This window comes from Salminus brasiliensis, chromosome 6, assembly GCF_030463535.1.
Source record: "Salminus brasiliensis chromosome 6, fSalBra1.hap2, whole genome shotgun sequence".
Classification (NCBI taxonomy): domain Eukaryota; kingdom Metazoa; phylum Chordata; class Actinopteri; order Characiformes; family Bryconidae; genus Salminus; species Salminus brasiliensis.
The window spans coordinates 32,202,083-32,216,458 of NC_132883.1; the positions used below are offsets into that span (position 1 = coordinate 32,202,083).

The 14,376-nt window shown below is 38.5% G+C and overlaps 1 protein-coding gene across 1 annotated transcript; it reads right to left on the bottom strand.

Annotated features, from left to right (window-relative positions):
- Positions 1-2,076: 2,076 nt before the first annotated feature.
- Positions 2,077-13,329, bottom strand: gucd1 (guanylyl cyclase domain containing 1). Its single transcript, XM_072682041.1, has 6 exons — positions 12,966-13,329; positions 12,582-12,666; positions 4,413-4,578; positions 3,892-3,983; positions 3,509-3,750; positions 2,077-3,237 (listed from the first exon to the last, which is right to left on the bottom strand). Exons 1-6 carry the CDS (start codon positions 12,997-12,999, stop codon positions 3,146-3,148), a joined length of 711 nt encoding a protein of 236 aa, XP_072538142.1. The 5' UTR covers positions 13,000-13,329; the 3' UTR covers positions 2,077-3,145.
- Positions 13,330-14,376: the final 1,047 nt, after the last annotated feature.

A 14,376-nucleotide genomic window follows, 5' to 3' on the forward strand; every position in this document is an offset into this window, starting at 1 on the left:
GAGTCCTTAACTGTGATTTTAAACTTACAAAAAAAATCAGGCAGGGAACAAACCTCAAATGTCTGCTATTTTTTTATATGCACGTTTTGAATAATAATAAAATAAAAAATATTCATCACAGCAGTGAAACAGCTCGTCAGGTCAATGAACAATCTTGTCTCCAAACAAGGTTGCACATCCCTGTTGGTGTTACTCAATTTTATTAGATCACACTATCCTCCTAGGAAAATTAGAAAACACTGGTTATGTTTACATGCAACGATTTTCTCCAGTCTGGTTGAATTCATCCCAATTATAGATTATCTTATCTTAATCTGATCTTAAAAATCTCAAATTTCATGCATGCTAAGGGAACCACTTATTGCACGTTACCATGAAAATGAGCATCACTTAAGTCCAGTCAAAGTAAGAGGAGTGGCAGTGTGTTTTGAGGTGTTTTTTTTTTTTTACTGCTTTAAAATGATGGCAGTTTTAGGGAAATGTATGCTCCTCTTGACATGAGGAAGAGGTAATTTCCTGCAACATTCAGAGGCACATATGCTACCCAATCCCACTGCAGTTGATGCAAAACCTGTGGATGAAAGTATGCAGTAAAGACTGGTGGTATAGAGTTGTACCAGTGTACAGCATTAACAGTACAGATCAGCCAAACCTTATGATAAACTTGGAATGTAAAGAAGTAAAAGATGTGGAAAGCTTAATGTGTCATTTCCTACTACTAACAGTGACAAAATAGTGTTTTTCTTTTTGGGTCAGTAATAAATCCATGGTAGCATCACTTAAGTTTCATGGTGCACCCATGTCTGTAACCTTCTGGTACTTCTTTTAGTTAGGCTGCTAGTCACACTTCAATAATGTTGCTAACCACACTCTGATAATGTTCACATTATCTGTACTCGGTCACCCATAATTACCGACTACACTGAAGTTTACATGAACTCTGCGACTACTATTGATTATCATTACTAACCATAATTTTTGTGATTATTCTTACCATCACTACGATGACTTTCAGCACACCGGAGCGTAACATCACACTTGTATGGTGGTATAGTGATTTTTCATTAATAATGTGACAATATTAATGAAATAGCTCCCCCCCATGTAAGTCTCAGACACCTCAGCCATGAACGTAAAGGGAAGAAAAAACACCTCTCCTACTTCCTGCCGACCCAGAGCACTGAATCAATGGATGGTGGGATTGATACCTGGGCTTAGCAAGCTGACACTGAGCAAAGCCCTTCACCCTCTTTGCTCCCTGGGCAAATGGCTGCCCACCACTCAAGGCACGTGTGCTCCCTGTCCACTGTGTGTGTGTGTGTGTTTCACTGGTGTGTATCTGTTCACAGCACGGATGGGTCCATCTGTGTCTGCCACAAATTGTGAGGTTGGTTGTCTTGTCTAAAACCCAGAGGCAATTTATTTCGCAGAATGGGGGACCCTCAGAGACAGGCACAGTTGCAATCAACCAAATCTTTATTTAACTCAGAATATAGAGAGGGATAATCCTGATTTACAAGACAAGTAAACAAGAATTAATGAAACAAAAACAAATTAAGAATATGCAACAACAAACAAAATAAGACAACAAAAATAATAACTAAAACAAACTAATAAAGCAGATGGAAATGAAATGGAATGGGGGGGGGACTATGAACTGAGTGAGCACAGTTTTGGTCGGAAGTTTACACTTGTGAATATGAAGGTCATATACATACACCATATACATTTGCTAAAACTAAGGGTTAAATTGTACATAAATAATACAACATTAAAATAAAATAAAAAATTAAGATTATTAATTCAGTGGTGCGGAAAGTTCCAAAATGTCTCAACTTGCCAAGGCCTCTTCTACAATTCAGCGAGTTTTACATGTCCATGGATTTGAAGGCTAAAATAAAAAAACTGCAACTGAGTACAAAAGGAATTCTGAAGGAAGTTGTTGGAAGAGTAAAGGTCAATGCATTTAACCACAAGAACACTACCAACGGTGAAGGATGGTGGTGCCAGCAAAACTGGTACATTGAACAAAGGATAGAATAATGTAGAATAACACGCAACATATTTGGTTGTGGGATGAAACAGGTTAACATTTTGGAATAGCCTTCCCAAAGTCCTGACATCAACCTTATTAAATATGTGGACTGGGCCAGGTTGGTGTCAAGAAACCAACACATTTAATTGAACTCTTCTTTGCAGAATAAACTTACTAAAACTTACTATGGGACATTTGACCAAATAGTTGTGATTTATGTATACTCATTCACAACTGTAATTGTCTAACATACGGCAGCTCACTGTTGATTAGTGTTTTCAAGAAAGTTAAATAAACAGCTAAAACGTTAGCATGGACATTGTAAGTCACCAATCAGTTTACAGACCAATAAGGCAAGGCCATATTTGGACACTAGCAGTTAGCGATCTGACTTGCATCAAACTTTTTGAAGATTAACACCCCCAGAGCAAATTTGCTGAATGATAGAGCTGCAGTTAGAGTATAATTAGGTCAACATAAATAGTCAGCTAGGCAATAGCTCCTTAAACCAATTAAGTAGTTGACTAACGTTTTATAAAAGGTACTGATGACTTGTTAATGGAGGCGTTTCTGAGCTGGTGTATGTCCCACATATGCCAACACTTCAACTGACATTACAAAAGCTGGCACACCCTTTTTAACCCATATAAAATTAAGTTATAATAGATTTACATTTTTTCATGGATGTTCATGAGGAGATTGACATCTTGCTTTATGAGGAGTTCTTGTTGTGTGTGAGTGTATGAACTATACCTGAGTGTACATCCTTCACTGGCAATAAACCATACTACTATGCCCACAAACTGAAGTGATTACACAAAATAATTTATACAAGCCTCATACAATATTTCATTTTCCCTTCTTGGTCAATGGCAGAAAGCAAATTAGAGCAGATAGGCTAATGCCTGTTTTCTGTCCATTCTTATATTACAGCACTAAGAGCTGCTAGGTTCTTATCATGTGGCATATTTAGCATCATGGTCTAAAGTGACAACGGAGAGCAAAAGCCCAAGAAGAATCATATTACCAGTTTTTTTTATCTGTGCATGTGTCCATTTCAAAAATTCAAGCCCCGCCAATCAAAAGCCAAAAGTCAGACATATGTAGAAATCAACTGTCCTTAAAGATGAAAAGTATGTCCTCGTCTGTCCCATAGCTCATTCTTGCATCTTCAAAATTACTAATGCTAGTGCTGCACACACCTGTCCATCAAAAAGAGAGTCTGAGTCAATGAGTCATTCCAATTACAAATGGTTGCTGCCTACCTTTGGTTAAGTTATCTTCTTTGGTTTTATTTAAAATGTAAATGACAAATAAGGATTTACAATGACAAACAATGAATGCTACATTAATATATTGAATGATCTATCAGCATTAACAAGAAAAGAAATGTTGCTTCTTCAGCATATCTTATTCAAACAAAGTATCACCAATGCATCCATCCATGCACATACATACTTGCACTGTACTTACGGTCAGAGTAAGCAGGGTTGTTATAAAAGATGCAGCCAGTGGTACGATTAAATCCACACAATACCACAAAGTGGCCCTGGTAGTCGGGCTTCCGGCAGAAACACTTCTGACCCACAGGGAGAAAGCAGCAGTATTTGACGGGAGTGGAGCATAGTTCACATACCAGAACTACAGCATTGACTAGTACGATGGCTACATGACCCTGGTCAAGATGAGTCTCGATCTCCTGAACAGTCACCGAGCTACAGGCAAAAAACATTGGTCAGAATTATAGGTTTTTGGTACAAACACTTATACAGAAATTGTGTAAGTGAAATGGAATTGGTAAGCTCAAGTATTGGGTTTATTTGGAGTATATATTCTGAAGAACAAGCTCACTGTACCATTTTTTCACGACTACTCCTTTGCTCTCTGCTTTCAGAAAGAGGTCATTTACTCTGTCTTCTTCAGTATCAAAATGTTTTTTGTAGAATGACTACAAGAACAACAAAGAGAATTTAAGTACAAAAGTAAGCTTGGGTCACACTGTACTGTAAGTTTCATCATATTTTGCCATAGTCAGTCAGAAAATAAATGTTTAAGCACCGCAGACCTCCTGACAAAACATTAAAAAAAAATAATTTTCATTAAGCATTGCTAAGAATCATACAATATCGATGCAGAGTTATTGCAGAGGGGGAACATGGTTTTCCTCAAAAAGAAGTGAAATATCTGGATGCTCGTTGCATTCTAGTTTTCATCTTCCACAGAATGTCTGAAACTAGCATTCCTATTCTCACTCCTATTTTAAGTCTGAAGGATTCAAAGATGAGAAAAAATGTGACTTACAAATGATCAATGTCAAGTTACTAAGTATTAAATACACAGGAAATAGGGGGGAAATTCTACATGTCCAATTGTCTACCTGATTTCTGAAGCCCTTGTCTACCCCTAATGTCTGTGTGCAGAAACAGTGCTTTACGCCTAGTTGACACATGAGATAAGCGAGGTCAATAGTCCATATGCTTTCCGTCAACTTCAGATCCCAACAGGCTCCCTGGAACGCCTCCTCACTCACAGGATGAAGATATCTGGTCAGTTTAAAAAAAGGACAACATAGTGATGTAACCTAATCTAAGTTAAATAACTATCAACAAGGATGTACTTATTCACAACTCCCGTATCGTTTGGCTTTTCTTTTTGGCCGGCTGAAGTTGGCTTAGGTTCCAGAAGGGACATAATTGCGAACAAACTGGGCGCAGAGGTTGTTTTTGATGTTGTGTACCACTTGAAAACTAAAACACCACAGCTAGTCTCCATGGTGATGCACACACCTTGTTCATTGGCTAAATTCACATTCCCTTAGGCCAACAAAGCTCTTTATAGATCAACAATAACCAGTTCCATCTACTTTTTTTATTTTCTATGCTAAAGGGGCAGTGGTGGCTCAGCGGTTAGAGCGCCGGGATATTGATAACAGGGTTGTGGGTTCGATTCCCGGGCTCGGCAAGCTGCCACTGTTGGGCCCTTGAGCAAGGCCCTTTATGCTCCCCGGGCGCTGGAGTTGGCTGCCCACCGCTCTGGGTGTGTGTGTGTACTCGTGTGTGTGTGAGTGTGTGTTCACTACCAGATGGGTTAAATGCGGAGGACACAAATACGTGCACCTAATACCAAATATAGTGTGATACAAGGGGAACACCTTGTATCAAACTCTGAAAATAGTAAGAAATTGTTAGGATCCTTTTTCATTTTCAATTCGGATTGTACATAGAATTATAATGATCAATATTCATACCTGGTGGAAACCCCTATAAAGGAGTTGTTCTGCAGGTGGTGACCACAGAACATTTATCTGTTTTCATCTACACAGCCCTCCATGTACTAGCCAGAGGTACCCTGACCACCAATAGGTACCAGGATAAGATCCTTAGACCCATTGTGGTGCAGTGGGCCCTGGGTTCTTTTGGATGCATGACAATGCTAGGCCTCATGTGTCTAAAGCTTATCAGCAGTTCCTGCATGATGAAGGCATTGGTGCTATGGACTGGCCTGCCCGTTCCCAAGACCAAGCACATCTCAAGCACATCTGGAACATCATGTCTCGTTCCATCCACCAACACCACGTTGCACCACAGACTGTCCAGGAGTTGACTAATGCTCACAATTTAATTCAGAAAGGTAAACGGTCATTTAATATTCGTATGAACATTTTAAGTGGCATATTTCAAGCCTTTTATGATTTATTTCATTTTGGCTTATAGCTCCCAAATTAGAATATTTCATAAGAGCAAACAAATAAGATAATAAAGAAATGCCTAGCATCTAACAAGCATGTTCATTTATACACTTAAGTCAATGAAATACGGCATAAAGGCAATCAGCTTGCGGCACTGCTGAGATATTCATGCCCAGGTTGCTTTAAGTGCAATTGTGGTCATCTGTATTGCTTTGTCTGGTGTTTCTCATCTTCCTCTCCTACTCCTATTTACTTTCATCTGAAGAGAGAACTTTGGACCTGTAGTCCAGTTCTTTTTTTCCCCAGGTTAAATGCTTCCGACATAGTCTCTGGCTCTGGAGTGGCTTGATATTAGGAACGCAGCAGCTGTAGTCCCTTTCCTGGAGACATCTGTGTGTGGTTACTCTTGATGCCCTGACAGCAGTCTCAATCTTGTTCTTAAAATCAACTTCAACTTCAATTAAGTGGGAAAAACTCATAATAGCATTATTATTTGTATTTAAAATATGTATTTATGTACACACACATACTTACACACACAGTGCCTATAAAAAGTATTCACCCCTTTGATTCTCCTTTTATTGCTTTCATAAATGAATACCTTTTTACAAGAATTTACAACCAAAAAAAAAAAATTCTATATAGTAACATCAGTCAAATAAAAAAAAAAAAATGTTGGCATATAGCATAAATATGAACCCCCTTCAAAGTGATGACCTTATACGAAAAATATGAAATGCTATGCAGACAATGCATTGGTTTTCCATTTTAATGAGCCAAGATGAAAATCAACACTTCTATTAGGGTAAAGGTATCTATTAATCAATTTTATTTTTGAGCTCCAATTACCTAAATAATTTTTTTTTATGTTACTTGGTATCAAATAAATAATGTGCTTGTTACTACATATTTCCTTTTATTTTAAGACAAACATAACTGCACACTAAGATATGGCTATCCATGTGTTCATATACTGTTATCACGATACCAAGCTTATGCCTTCCAAACAATAACTGCCTAAATCTCTCAATGCCGATACAGCACCAGAAAAAAGGTGGTAGGTTTTTTTATTATGACAGAAAAGTGTGTATGTGGCTTCTCGCCTCAGAGCAGATGGGAGAACAGAAAAGCGCACCTGGTTAAAACTCTCTGCTTAAATACACGCAAATAAATTATCTATGTCATATTCATGTCTCATACGATAAGTTGATAACGTAAATACTGCAACAGGCCTATTTAAAATGATGCTGATCCACTTGTGAACGCCTAAAATGTAGCAGCATGTAAGTTCGGGTAAACATAGCTAACGTTCTTAGTTCGCCACATTCCCAGTTATCAATAAAGAAATCCAGTTAACTTACAGTTATCGCTGCCCTAAAGACTGACACAAAAAGGCTCAAACTTCTTGAACTCGAGCTTGATGTGATTGTTATAGTTATATTATATTCACAAACCTGCCGTTCATTGGATTCTTTAAACTCTGCATGTCTGTCTGAAAGAAGGTTTAAAGCTTTGTTTGCAGGATGGTTTTTATATGTTCACAAGGTTGCCCAGACTGTCATGTGTAGGCAAAAATAATTCCATATTTCGCTTCGCGTGAACGTTTTCCACATGCCGAGGACGGTCCTCAAAATCTCTGGTATTAGCAGCCATGCTACGCATTCTCTTCTGACTGAGTATGCCTGCACTGCAGGGAGAGAGAAGGCATTCATTGGAAATATATCTCTTATTTGAATACACGCTTATTCATTAAGTACCGGTAAGACATAAATAGGGTATTGTACCGTAAACTATTCGCATATCCTGGAGGCCATTTTGAAAGCTGCCAAAAAATGTTCACCAAACAAATACATTTAACTAGATGTTTTAACTTAATTTAACTTTAATTTGGGACAGGGCTGTCCCAATAACCGCACTATCCCAATATCATGCCAGTATCAAGCGAACCGCAGGGAATGCCACTCAACCGCCACACTGCGGCGTTCTTGTTTTCTCCTTTTTGTAAGACGGAGACAACATGCATGTGCTCTGGTCACAGTGAGTAGACGAAACCACGCACTCAAAGAGATGCTGGTAATGAAAGACAGAGCGAGCGAATGCAAAAGCACCACCAAAAAAAAAACAGTCTTGGACAGACAACGACCTCTGCCTTCATACCCTAGAGATCCCGCTTGAGAGCGTTTGGTGCAGTTGGGCATATTTTTAGCCCACTCAGGCCCTCTCTAAACCACAAAAAAAATACTTTTGTTGTTTGAGACAAGACAGATACGCGCAGTCACTTTTACTAGATTTTGGCGATCCAAAATCAAACCAGTAAAACAGGCCAGGATCAAAACCATTTGGCCGAGGCAAAATCAGAAAACGAGAAACAGGCAGAGGTCAGGTATAAAAGGAGACAAAGTGGGGCAAAAGAGTCTAAACATAAATTGAGGAAATTGAGTATATGTATACAATGGCTTACGGTAAAACCGCATATCGCGATGTTGAGCCACCCTAAATTACAGTGGGTTAATTCTTTTACCGCGACAGCCCTAATTCAGGAACAGATAACTACTTTTTGCACACTTAAGATGTTACTGTTCCAAACTTTGCACAATATGACCAACAAGAACAAGTATAATTTGATAAAGTTGCTGTATAACCTATATAATTTGTTACAAAATATTGTACCTAAAATTTAATATTTATCATAAACTGCTATTGCTCCAGTTAAGCTCAGTGTGCTTCTTTTACGCTCATTTACATTTAACGTCTGTGTAAACATTCCATACAGACTTTAAACATTTACTAAACACTGACACATACCCTTAAATGTCCATAGCCAACGCATCTAGTTACTACTACCACACACTCCACTATGAATAACATAAATAAGCTATTTTAATATAAACTGATTTATAATAAGTGTGAGCTTATTTACACATTAAGCACATGCAGACTTTTTGGCTTTTAAAAATCTCTTGACCTCTTTACTAAAAACACACAAAAAGACAACACACAACAATTTGCATAAGTGCTGAATTAAATATAGTGGTTTTGCTTTCCACTGTAAGGTACTTCAAACATAGATGCCAAAATGCAATACACACGCAATATAAATCTTATGTTTACACACTGACGTTTGGAAAACACGCCAAAATGAAGTAAAAGATCCATTAAATTGATTTAATGTGGAAAAAAACAATGTATGTGGATTTGCATTTAAAGAATACTTTAAATGCTACATTTGTGCTAAAATCAAACAATCAGAGCAAATCAGCTCCTCTACATTTCATTCTACTGTGTGGTTCAGGGAGGAGTATACAGAATCAGTGACTGGCTATTAAGTGCATCAATGATTTTACTGTCTCCGACCACATCACAATACACCCCAACCAGAAAGTACTGCAGAGATGCACATGCTGCTTATGACCAGTTAGAGGGCTTTCAATCAAGAGATAAGGCAGGCGTCAAAACAGCAAGGGCCAAGCTTTTCCAGTCATCAAAGAGTATGCATAGAAAATCCATGAACACTTTCAGGACACTGCAGAGACACACTGCATGTGGCAGGGCATCCAGGCCTTCACCAACTACAAGTCACCCCCACCTGCTCACGATTGTGATGTCTTCCTTTCCAGATGCACTGAACGACTTCCATGCTTGGTTTGAAGCACAAAACATAATGTCAGCCAGGAAGACCACACCTCCTCTTAATGACCAGGCATAGTGTCTGTCCACAACTGATGTGCGGAGAGCCAAAGGATCAGATTGCATACCTGGTAGAATGTGCAGTACAGCGAGCAGATGTTCTTACAGTTCTCATCTTCAACATCTCTCAGAGCACCGCAGTCTTCCCTCTGTGCCTCAAAATCACCACCATCATGTTCATGAACTCCCCAGTGTCCTGCCTTAACGACCACCATCCCGTTGCACTTTTACACCCATCATCATGAAGTGCTTCGAGAGGCTTGTCTTGAGGCACATCAAAAACCAGCTCCCCACTCACTGGACCCACTACAGTTTGCATGTTGTCCCAACCATTCTACAGATGATGCCATCTCCACCACACTCCACCTGAACAATAAAGACACCTATATCAAAATGTTGTTCATTGCCTTTAGCATCCAACTGACCTCAGTCAGTCAGGACTGGTAGCAACATCTCTAGTACCATCATGCTGAGCACCATTGCTTCCCAGAGCCGTTTGCTCAGTCCACTGCAGTTCACTCTGCTGCGCATGACTGTATTGCAAAGTACAGCTTAAACCATTCCTTCGACTTGGCTAATGACAACTGTGGGGCCTCATCAGCAAAAATGAGTCATGACTTCAGGAGAGTATGAGGTGACCACCCCTTGCTGTACAACAACGGCTCTGCCCATCTTCCATCCTCACTATGTTCTAAAAAGAGACTGTGGAGTGCATCCTGAGCAGCTGCATCACTGTCTGGTTTAGGAATTGCAAGACCCTTACAGTGAGTACAGAGAATAGTGAGGACAGCTGACAAGATCATCAGGGTCCCACTCACCCCTTCACACAGGCTTTTCTCACTGCTACAAGGACTAAGGTGAGACCCCCCCCCCTCCTCACGCACTCACTATTGAAGCTCTCACCTTAGGCCTACTTGCACATATCAGGTAAATACTGTATTACAAAGGAACTGTTCTCTTCTACCTCACTTACTGCTGATGTCATAAGCTGACTGTGTATACCTATGTGAGTGAATAAACCCAAGAAGTACCAAACATGCAGATAGCTAGCTAACTTCTAAGTTAGCTTTAGAACACCAGGTTGCTCAGACTTGAACAGAGGGCAGAGCCATGTTAGGGTTATGCTGACATAAGACGTAAGCAGTGCTGGATTTACAACGGGGGCACTAAGGAGCCAGGGTAACTAATTAGAAAAGAAAACCCAGATTTAGGTTCCATGGGGGTTTTACATGTTGCTGATTAATTTATGTGAAATTAAAATAAGAAATTGTTTTACGTTGTAGATGTCTAGTGCATGTGAGGACACAAGGTTGTTTATCTATTTTCTGGGTTTACTTTTCGTACTTCGTTTTTTTTATTGGCTATTGACGGGACCCGTTCAGATTGAGTTGCTGACCAGCACACACTACTATATTACCTATAAACCAATCAAATGTAGTGAAAATATAACAAAATGAGGCTTCAAAAACAAAGTTTGTGTTCTTAAAAGATAACAGGTGGGTTAGATGACATGTACTTTCCTGCCTGGATGCAAATTTCAGACAATCAAAAGATGCTTAAAAATGTACATTTGATTGGGAACGTCACCTAACTGGGATTAGACAGCGATTACATTTCATTGTGGCACAAATACCACACTGCTTTTTACAAAATACAATCATGTACAATCATCTTGGTTTGGCAGGTATTATACAGCATTTCATTGTTTTTAGCTCACATACACTGCATTTTAATGAGGATGGTTGAAGTACCTCACATTGAATATCAATAAGGCTGTGCTTTGAAAATGCAAATCCGTGTGGATTATTTTTCATTCAAGAGGTCAAGCGATGCAAAAATGTACTAGTGGTTTTGCTTTTCATTCTGGTACACTGCATTTTACATTCCCACTGTTGTGACTGCTTTTTAATTTGCCACTAATTCCTATTCATATCACATCATACCACAGTGCAGTGAATGTGTCTCAATTAATTGCAGTATGAAATACATGTTTGGAAAATCCAGGTTAGTCAGCATTTCTGGCTACAAATACACCATGGAGACAAAATAAAACTGAGTCACTGCACATCCCCTGGAGTTTAGTTAAATCCATCATTAAGAAATGGAAGGAATATGTCATGTGTAATTTTGCTTCTTGCACGCTGTTCTCATGACATTTAAAAGCTTCAGTAGCTTAGATGAGAGAGACTCTGCATACAACAACTGTTGCAAATAGGATCACAATTGAGCTTTTTGGCCATCAGTCTAGAGTCTATGTTGTGCAGTTTTTGGTGTCTGCCAATCACCACAAACTAACAAAGCATAGTGGTGGTAGTATCACACCACAGGGATACTTCGACAGTCGGCTCCGAAAGGGTTGTTTAGGTAGAGGGTAAAATGTATACAGCAAAACTTAGGGAAATCCTGAGCAGTTTTGTAAAGAGGAATAGAGTAAAAATGCAGTGTCCAGATATGCAAGCCTGATTGTGTATTTGTACTCATCCAACACTCAAAATGTATTAGTGTGCACTACTGGTGAATATGCGATAATTCCAGTAAATATCGAGGAAATGTAGCTTAAGTCAAACTGACACCAAGTTCTGCTTACAGTCTGAAACTAATACTATGATGTGGATATATAATAATATATATAATATAAAAGTTGTAGGTCTCAACATTCCTGCACATTTCATATTTAATCAGTGTGCACTACTGCTGAATATGCCATGTTTGCAATTCATTTTGAATCCAGAGAATTAAACTGTATGTGTGCAACTGAATAACTGAAATCAGTTGTGGCCAACAGGTTTTCATGGGAGACTAGTAGTTTATTTAGAATGTGTAGCTAACTGTTTTGCCCCAACATGAATTAACCTTTTTTAAAAGTTTATTTGAAAACATTGTAAACTGAAAATAAATAATTTGAACACCACATTTTAACGACCTACAAGGTTCATGATGTTTTTATTATTATTTTATATATCACATATTTGTTACTAGTCTATGAAACGTTAAATATAAATTGCGTACCAAATATTAGGTAGCGAAAGTAAACTTAGCGTTAACGGTTATCCAGATCATTAGCTAGCTTAGCCAGCGGAAAAGAGGCTCCGAGTCAAAAGCCAAACGAATCGGTGTTTGCGATAAATAAGTTTTATCGCCGTCAAATACGTCAAAGAGTTTGGTACTTACTTTAATACCATTCGCGAACACGCCAACCCGCAATCCCAGTGGTAAAGTTGTCGGATTATGGGCACATTTAATAGAACGGCATCATCTACAAAAAAAGGGTTAGTTGGTTAAACTGGGAGACTGTAGGTTAGCTAGCTAGCTGCAAAATGTAACTAGCTAGCTAGTGCGTTAACCTAACTAATAACGCAATGTCCGTCCAACCAACGTCCATATTATTATCAGACTAGATACTAAAATACTGAACATCTAATCGTCGTTTGGCAGTAATGGCAAGCTAATTGTCTAGACATCAGATAAACAGAAGACATGCAAATGAGCTGGCCCGTTAGCTAGCTAGATAGATACCCTTAACTGAAAACAAAACACATAGCTAGCATAGCTTACCTGTCATTATGCATCTATTGTTATTATTTTCCATTAACAGTTAATCAACGCAGTTGTTCATTCGGCTGCTAAACGTATACTATTACCATACTAGCTTTATTACTTGACACATTAAATCAACCGGCTTCATTAGCGCACATAGCATTCGTAGCTAGCTAGCAGACTAGCAGCTATTAACGTTTCTGCCAAACTTAGTTCAACGATTTGGCCAGTTGTTTTTGCAGAAATACAGAATAGATTAGCAAAATAATCTCCTGGATTTCTGATGGGGAACAGCTGATTTAGTCAGCGCAGAAACCCAGCGTGTAACAAATACCAGAAACTGTCTCTGCCTATAAGCACTTCCTTCTTCTCTCTCAACCTGACCTAGAGTACACTCTGACTATTAAAGCTTGGCGCCCCCTGCAGTTACAATAAATCCGCCAAAGCATTTTGCGGAGCTAAATATTTATTGTAAAATGCAATGAAAGTCATTACGATTTAGGCAACTAAGCCATTTTAGCACACATTTAAAAATATGAATGATTCCTCGAAAAAATAAGTAACAGTGGAATTTAACGTTTGATGCGACCTAGCTCTCGTGTTGAATTATTACAACTAGATACTAAAAATCAAGACAATCCCAGTTGCGCTGATGAGGGAAAATTTCATCTTGCCTAGACTTCCAAAACAAAAAATACATAAATTAATAAAAGCGAAATCAAAGAAAGACAAAAACAAATGAGTATAAAACACTAATAAATAAAGAAATTAACGTTAAATCAAATCAAGTTTATTGTCACAAACGTAGGTGCATCGTCCCTCACAGTTGTAAAAAAACGAACGATATTTACAAAGTTTACACATTAAAATATACTATACATATACACACATTATACACTCACTGCACATTACACACTCTCTATTTACAATATCACACTGGTTTAAAGCAGTTTAAATGTACAGGTTTGATATCATCTGAAATGTTTATATTATTTACAGAAACACTGGATGGGTGTGAGGTGTAGTGTGAGTGTGGGGAAGTAAGTAAGCGCAGGGTGCAGCATGTGAGGTGAGAAAACGTGTGGACTGTGGCAACCAATTGGCTTGCGTGGCCAGAACAAACTATTGTATAATGCACAAAAACACTGGCAACATAATTGCTGAATGCTTACCAATTGGGTAGCTTGTAGTTTTTACAGATAAACAAATGTATTGTACTAATATAAAGCAATGACATACATATTGTAATAGTATAAAGCAATGACAAACATTAGAAGTGACCCTACCGGATCTTTCTACTGGTCAGCACACAAAATAACATTCTACAAGCAATGTTTTAAAGATTTGCTAAAAATAACCATCAATGATGTTCAGCACATCATTCAGGCTTCAACCACAGTACACAGGAGTCAGCGCGATAAGAGCTTCA

What these genes read in the sequence shown, in the direction of transcription:
- gucd1 (XM_072682041.1), bottom strand. Translation starts at nt 12,999, where the DNA reads ATGGAAAATAATAACAATAGATGCATAATGACAG. An exon ending in CAATAGATGCATAATGACAG is followed by an intron (nt 12,667 to 12,965) that starts GTAAGCTATGCT and finishes CTTTTTTTGTAG; the next exon opens with ATGATGCCGTTCTATTAAAT. An exon ending in ACAAGGGCTTCAGAAATCAG is followed by an intron (nt 3,984 to 4,412) that starts GTAGACAATTGG and finishes TTGTTCTTGTAG; the next exon opens with TCATTCTACAAAAAACATTT.